Source organism: Gymnogyps californianus, chromosome 5 (assembly GCF_018139145.2).
Source record: "Gymnogyps californianus isolate 813 chromosome 5, ASM1813914v2, whole genome shotgun sequence".
NCBI lineage: Eukaryota > Metazoa > Chordata > Aves > Accipitriformes > Cathartidae > Gymnogyps > Gymnogyps californianus.
In genome coordinates, this window is record NC_059475.1 from 18,065,452 (window position 1) to 18,072,784 (window position 7,333).

The window sequence follows — 7,333 nt, forward strand, 5'->3', positions numbered from 1 at the left end:
TTCCTACCTCCTAGATGCTGATGGATGGAATTGCTTTGGCTACTCAAGAAACCAAGGGTCTGGTTCGAGTCTCAAGGCATTCTGCTGATTTCGGTGAACTTCCTTCTGATTTATACTGTGTATGGAGAATCAGACTTATTCTAAGTTAAACAAGCAGTAGACTTCAAACAGATGAAAATGTCTCCTTTTCAGTGGTGCTGAGCAGTTGTAGTCTCAAAATTTAGAGCAATGGGAAGTTTGAAGATCATCTCATCCCCAGCATTTAAAATGGGCTTTTTCAGGCAGGAAAGAAAAAAAAAGTATACTTTAAGTAGAAAAAGGTACAAGCATGCTATTGGTGGCAGAACAGTTGAGCACAGAGTTATCCAAAAAATGGGGTAAAGTTGTTAGAGAGAGCTAGATCTGTTGCCAGAATCAGACCCATGAAAGCCAGTGGACCACCCATGGCCCATCATCTCCTATTAAAAGCGAGCTTACCAGCCAGAATGGAGATAATCAGCTATCTCCTGGTTTTCACTAGGATTTACCAGAAATGTTTCTTGGTGTTGAAGACACAATTTTGGGCAGAGCCCCAGAGAGAAGAGCTGAGGTGCTCAGAACTCTCACCTGCAAACGGCAGAGACTGAGTCTCTGCTCTGCTTAATCCCAAACAGGAATTTGAAAGGGCACCTGGCAGATGAAGGAGGGGACCTACCTTTCAGCGGGCAAAGGGGGAAAGGCTTATTTTTTCACATACAAAATTCCAAATGCTCTAACTCTGGCCCCGTGCTGAGCTAAAATGACCACCCAAGGTCTCCTGCAAAATGCAGATGTTGTTCCTCCCCCAGCCCAAGCTGTGGACGCGTGTCTCTCACTGTGTGCCGCATGGCCAGCGAGTGGGGCCACAGATAGCCTCAGCGCAATAATGTGTTTTCCTTCCTCTAACACCTGACAGTAGCATGGTCTCACTGACAACTTGGTCCCATTGCTGCATACTTTCCAAGGTGATATTAATCAAACAGATTAACATGTTTGCCTTTAATTTTACATTTTAGAAACAGCTGTTGAGCCACCTCAATGCCAGCAGTGTCTATTGCCAACATTAGTGTCATTAGTAATCATTGCAGCTGTAATAGCACCATTATCTCTTGCTAAAAGGGTCACTGATGGCTCAGGACAGAGCTTCAGGGAAGCAAAAACAGGTTGGATGAAATGAGATGGAAACTGCAAACTGTTGCTTCTATCTTAACTTGCATAAAGACCTGTGGATGCTACGTAGAGGGAAATTAATGTGCACAAGCAGCAAAAATTTTGGCTAGAGTGTCATCAACGAGGTGGGGCTCACGCTAGCTCTTGTGTCACTTGGGCTAGTGTAAAGCATATAAATATGGGAAAGAGAGAATGGGGATATTACTACCAACCAAACAGTCTTCATCTCTCGGAGCAAACTTCTCTCCATCTCTTGCTGCCACTTCTTTGGGTAAGTCTGATTGCCACCCTTTTAGCTTCTACCTGTTTGGCAGAGCTGTTTTCTTAAGTTGATGTAGCTGGTGGTGACAAATGCTGGCTCACTAGTCCAAGAAAATGAGGTCTCCTCAGGTCTTTGAGCACACTGTGCTGTTTTGGGGCCATCACCATAAATAACAGCCCCTTCTGACTTGGCAGAGAGGGTTTTTCCTCTGAAGGTGTCTGCTGATCTCAGCTCTCCTGGGCACGTATGCTACAGGGCTCGGTGGGATGGCTTTTCCAGTCTAGTTTGGCCTTTTGGCGGAAGACAGCAGGGAGGCCAGGACTGATGTAAGCATGTGGATGGAGATGGACTTCTGGTTATAATCATTAGTCATTTACTGTGACTTGTAAAGCCTGATGCAGAAAGCTCTCCTTCCCTCTCAAGCTAGGGCATCTTTAGAAGGTCCATCTGCTACTTTGGTCTCATTTTCATGCCAAAGGAGCTGAAGGACATAAGATGCTTGATGATAACCTATTTCTCCCTCCTAGACCTTCCTGTGTCTCCTCTGCCTCTTAACCCTAGGCCTTACCCTGCTCACCATGGCTCTCTGGATCCGATCGCTGCCTCTCCTGGCCCTTCTCGCTCTTTCCAGCCCCGGGACCAGCCATGCAGCTGCCAACCAGCACCTCTGTGGGTCCCACTTGGTGGAGGCTCTCTACCTTGTGTGTGGAGAGCGGGGTTTCTTCTACTCCCCCAAAGCCCGACGGGACGTTGAGCAGCCTCTAGGTAAGTCAGGCTGACCGTGAACGCAGTCGTATGCTATGCAATGAGAAATGTAACAACTGCCTATCTTTGACAGTGACACCAGGAATGTCCTTGATGGGGAATGCCAGGAATACCTTTAACATATCAACAGCATCACATTGCCAATGAAAAGCTTTTCAGGTTAAAAAGGCAGATGGGAGGGCAGGCACGGAAAGAGGATTTATGAGGCAAAAGGAATTGTGCCTGAAAGCTCAAACTTGTCTGTTTCTTTGTGTGGCCATTACATTCGCCTGGGAGTGTTCATAGAAAATAAAGGTGGAAGGAAGCTTCCTTCTGCCCCAAGACAGGATCAGTTGTCCTCATCCTATTCCTGACCCATGCTTGTCTAGTATGTTCACAAAAACCTCCAGTGAGAAAGCTTCTTCTGCCTTCTGAAGCTGCCTGTTCCCATGCTTAGCTAACCTTCTTCTTGAGGATTTCTTCCTAATATCTAACGTGAACATCCCCTGCTGTAAATCATTTCTTGTCTTCTCCATAGTGGACATGGGGAAGAGTCTACTCCTTTCTTCTTTATGGCTGCTTTTCAAAATATTTGAAGACTCTTCCCATGTCTAGTTTTAACCTGCTCTCAGCTAAATCCCCTCTACACCCTCCCACTACCTTCTTAGGTCATATTTGCTAGATCTCTGTCCGTGCAAATTGTTCTGCATTTGGTCCACATCCTTACTGACTGGTGATGCCTGGAGAAGTGTACAGGACCCCAGCTGAGGCCTTGCCAGTGCCAAGTAGAGTGAGCAAACTGGAAGAACCATATTGCATGTTTTTCACACCATGTTCATGTCTACACAGGTGGTTTGCCTTTTTCAAAGCAGCACTGTACTGTTGATTGATAGTGATCACTGTCTCCCTTGGATGCCTTGGTCCTCCCTCAGGTGGATCAGCAGCCCTTGAAGGACCGATACCACAGTCAAGCCCTCATACTGGATGCGCAATGCAGTCTTCCTGCCTACCTTTAGCATCTTTCCCGTTTGTTACTGAACAGCATTCCATCTTTTCTGTGTTTCTATAGTTTCAAAGGTAATTTTTAGTACTAATCTTGCCCTTCAAGAGGCTTGCAGCCCCCACAGCTTTATATCATCTTTTATTTCATGGTGGTGAAATGCTGGTGGAGCTGCTTTGGTTCCCCTTCTTAGGACTCCTGGACCACTGACAAGTGCAAGAGCCAGGAGGCAGGAGGAGATGACAGCCCTGCCTGCACACTCTGCAGTGCTGGGTCACTGCCCCTGGTCCAGCACTTTGTGTCTGCATGGCGATGCAGGTGGGATGAGGCAGTCCAGAGAGCTGCCCTTCAACATGGTGTTTGTATCTAGATGGGGCCAGGACCTGGAATGCTCCAGCTGTAATGCAAGGATGACGTCTTTCCTGGAGCTGGGTACCTGCAGCTCCTCTCAGATTTGGCTCCTCTATGAACCCTGCAAGCACACTCTCTCTTCTGTCTTCCAAGCTACTCTCAGATTTGGCTCCTCTATGAACCCTGCAAGCACACTCTCTCTTCTGTCTTCCAAGCTACTAATGGAGACTGTAAATAGATGCAGAAGAGACCCCTGCCAAATCGCAGCCATTTCAACCCTCTCATTTCAAGATGGACCATTACTTAACCTCCCCTGACTACGATACACCTCTCCCACCATTTCTTTTCCCATTACACACTGGTTTAATTTGTATCTGATTCCTTCTCCTGTGTATGTAACCATCCTGTGAAATAGTCTTAGAGGTCTTCGGAAGGTGAAGCAAGGTAATGTCATAGCAGAGGGTTTGCCATGATTTGTTTTGAATGGCCAGCTGGGCTGTTAGTTGCTCCCTTCTCTGATTATTTGTTTCTGAAGACCACCACGAATGGGTTGGAAGTTTTGTTAGCCAAATTCCCTTAATACTGTATGGAGAATTTCATCAGGGCCAACCAGTCTGAAAGTATCTCAGGACTTTCTACCTCCTTTTCCAGGACTTTTGCCTGAGCCACCATCTCTTTGTCACACAAGCTGGTTGTGTTTACTGTCTGCTCACAGCTGGCTTGAAGGATGAAGACAAGTAAATCACAAAACATTGACTAGTTATTTCCTCTTCTACTTAATGTTGGACTAAATCTTCCCTAAATTTTCCTCCTAGCACACTAGCATAATTATTTCTTGTTACTCCTGTGCCTCGTTCATTGCATCACGCTTTGGGGGCTTGGGGATTTTGCATCTTGTGCTGTACTTTCATATTGCCCTAGAAACCACATCTCATTCTCACTTTCCAGGCATTTTCTTTTTGTTGTTAGGGGCTCTTTTCTTCCTTCAGGAAAAATCACTGTTTTATTTGCCATTTTCTATGTTTTCATTGGGCAACCAAAACCTGAACAGTTCTGTCCACAAGTTTTAAAGTTCCAACCATCAAACGAGACATTCTGTTGAGTTTTGTCTGTGTCCAAATACCCCAATTCATCATTCCTTCTAAAAACTCCTCCCCAGCTGTGAACATGGACACACACAAACACTTTTGCCATCGGCTGGAGGCTACATCCAGGCAACCAACAGGAGCAGGCTGTTCAGGACCAGCTGGGAAATGCAACCAGCCCCAGGACTGGACCGTCCTTGCAATCCCATGGGCATCACAGTTGTTTGCCCAGGCTCCCAGAAGAGTGGGTAACTGCCTGAGGGGGGCTGCAGTCCCAAGCAACTCATCTCTATGGAGCAGACCAGCCCATTTTATCATCTTACTTGCTAGCTGCTCACCCCAGGGAGGGTGCAGGGTTTCTCTTCTTCTCCACACACCTTCCTCAATAAAGACCCTGTATTCCTTTGTCCCTCACACTGCTGATATCCACTCAGCTTGGCTCCTTCTGAGCACCATAGGATTGTTTTGGGAGAGGAAACACAGAGCCTGAAGGTGCTACAAGCAGCATCAACCCAGGGAAAACTTTACAACTTCCTCCCCATTTTCCAGCCAGCTCTGGCTTAAAAATCTGTTGTCTGCAAAGGGGGTGTCTGCAGGGCTCAACAGCCAGCGCTGATGTCGTGTGATGTTCCATGGCTTATCTTTTTCTTCCCTGGCAGTGAGTGGTCCCTTGCACGGTGAGGTAGGAGAGCTGCCCTTCCAGCAGGAGGAGTTTGAGAAAGTGAAGCGAGGGATCGTTGAGCAATGCTGCCACAACACATGCTCCCTCTACCAACTGGAAAACTACTGCAACTAGTGGCGAAGCCAGCGGTGGGGAGCTCGCAGGCCACAGGTAGAAACACGCACTTACGCTACTGCACCTTCAAAGCAATTGAATAAATGTTGTGGATCTATTCAAAGGACTGTGCTGGTTCATGCATCCACATCTTGGGGAGAGGGCACTGATGTTTACTTCAGGGTGTTTTCGTCTGTGCTCGGGTAAGGCAGCTTTAAAAGGTCCTGGAGCCACCCATCACTTCACACTATCCTTCTGCCATCCAGATGAACTCCCTGGGAGGGAGGGAGGAGGATTATGCAGTGCTGGAGTGGGTACACAGAGCACCTGGTACCCCTGGTGCCTGGGGGATGAGGAGGAGAGGGCAGAGAGGTTTGAACGAGATTTCTCTTTCTAGGGAAACGTTATGGGGGAATATGTGTGGCAATGTCTTGCTGATCAACTTCCTGCAGTTCACAGTCCAAATATAGCCAGGCAGCTGCGAGACCGAACTTCCTCAGCTGCGTAATGGAAACAGTTCAGATTAAGCAAAGAATTAAGTCACCTATTAATTGTACCCAGAAAAATCGTGGACGACTGCCATGACCAATTTAGAAAGTGTGTCCAGTTCCCCCTTCTGCTGGTGGGAGGCCCAAGGCAGAGTCCCTGCTGTGGGACGTGCTTGTCATTAACACATATTTGACAAGTCACGTGCAGAAAGCGGATTTCATCCAAAAGGAGTTTTGAGTGTATTGGCCAAGAGCTGGGCATGTCAGGGCAGCATCCCTGCTCCTGTTGCTGCAAACCTCTTCCAAGTATCTGTCCTCAAAATTGCCACTTTCTGGGAGGAAAAGCTGCCAGGGCAATGCCAGCTGGCCAGGGTGGCAGACAGTGTGGGGAAGGGTCATGTCCTCTCTGCCAAGGGACTGCTGTGCCGGTGTAGTGGAAGCCATGCAAGAGGTCCCCGTGGGATGGGCGCAGCCTGAGAGAGGTGGCGGCAGCAGCCAGGGCTACATTTTGCTGGTGGCAGATTTTGAAAGCTGGTCTGAGAGGAGGCTGTGGTTTTAACAGCCTCTTTTCCCAAACCAGATCCAACTGCCTCCATCAGAGCCGCACAGATGGAAGCTGCCATCTCATCCCTGCCAGGATGCGTTGCTCCCGCTCCTATCATGAGCACAAAACTGGCAAAACCACTGTAAACTGAAGGGCTGGAAGACCAGCCGGAGAAGATGATGGCTGAGAAGAAGACACAGCCATAAAACAGGAAATCAGCAAGCAACAGTGATTCCCCGCGGTGACCCTCCATACGGGCTCCCTTGATGCATCCAAGAGCCCGTGACAGGGGCCCTCTCCTGCAGCTGCCACACCAGTGCTGCTCTGCCAGTGCTGCTCCCCCCGACGACCCTTCTATCCCTCTCCATCGCCCCTTCCTCTAGGCCCCACTGAATATTCCCAGCAGCAGAGCTTGCAACTGTGACAGGCAGCCTTGGGCCAAAATCTTGTGGTTATGAAAGCACAGCAAGACATTTGCTGTTTCTGAGCTACTTGGCTCCCACCAAACCTCACAGCATATAGCTCTGGTGGTTTCTAAAGGGGACTCCCTAGAAACAACTCTCCTACCTGTCCTGATGCCCCATGAGATCAGGACTGGTGTTACTGCAGTAAAAATAGCAGAGCTATTTCTCATGGTAAGGCCACCATCATATTCAGGCATGCAACAGAGTTCCAGCAATCCCATACATCCCCAAGGAGATGCCACCCTGATCCCAAAGGCAGAGTGTCGGGTCTGCTTGCATGCTCTAGAGGGAAAGCACATCCAAGAGAAGTGCTCCCCTCCACAGCTGAAAACCCAAGACTTGTTGGAGCCACCCGGACTTATCCTGCATCACCTAGGACCGAGATCCCGCACTCAGTGTCAGGGGTCCATGGAAAGCAAGTGAGCAGAGAGG

General features: G+C 48.4%; 1 protein-coding gene across 1 annotated transcript; it reads left to right on the plus strand.

Annotated features, from left to right (window-relative positions):
- Nucleotides 1-1,380: 1,380 nt before the first annotated feature.
- Nucleotides 1,381-5,426, plus strand: INS (insulin). The gene is made up of 3 exons (XM_050898351.1): nt 1,381-1,459; nt 2,012-2,215; nt 5,290-5,426. Exons 1-3 carry the CDS (start codon nt 1,381-1,383, stop codon nt 5,424-5,426), a joined length of 420 nt encoding a protein of 139 aa, XP_050754308.1.
- The last annotated feature ends 1,907 nt before the right edge of the window (nt 5,427-7,333 follow it).

Coding starts and splice junctions, on each gene's coding strand:
- INS (XM_050898351.1), top strand. CDS start 1,381: ATGGGGATATTACTACCAACCAAACAGTCTTCATCTCTCGGAGCAAAC. Junction 1,460..2,011: donor TCTTGCTGCCACTTCTTTGG/GTAAGTCTGATT, acceptor TCTTAACCCTAG/GCCTTACCCTGCTCACCATG. Junction 2,216..5,289: donor GGACGTTGAGCAGCCTCTAG/GTAAGTCAGGCT, acceptor CTTCCCTGGCAG/TGAGTGGTCCCTTGCACGGT.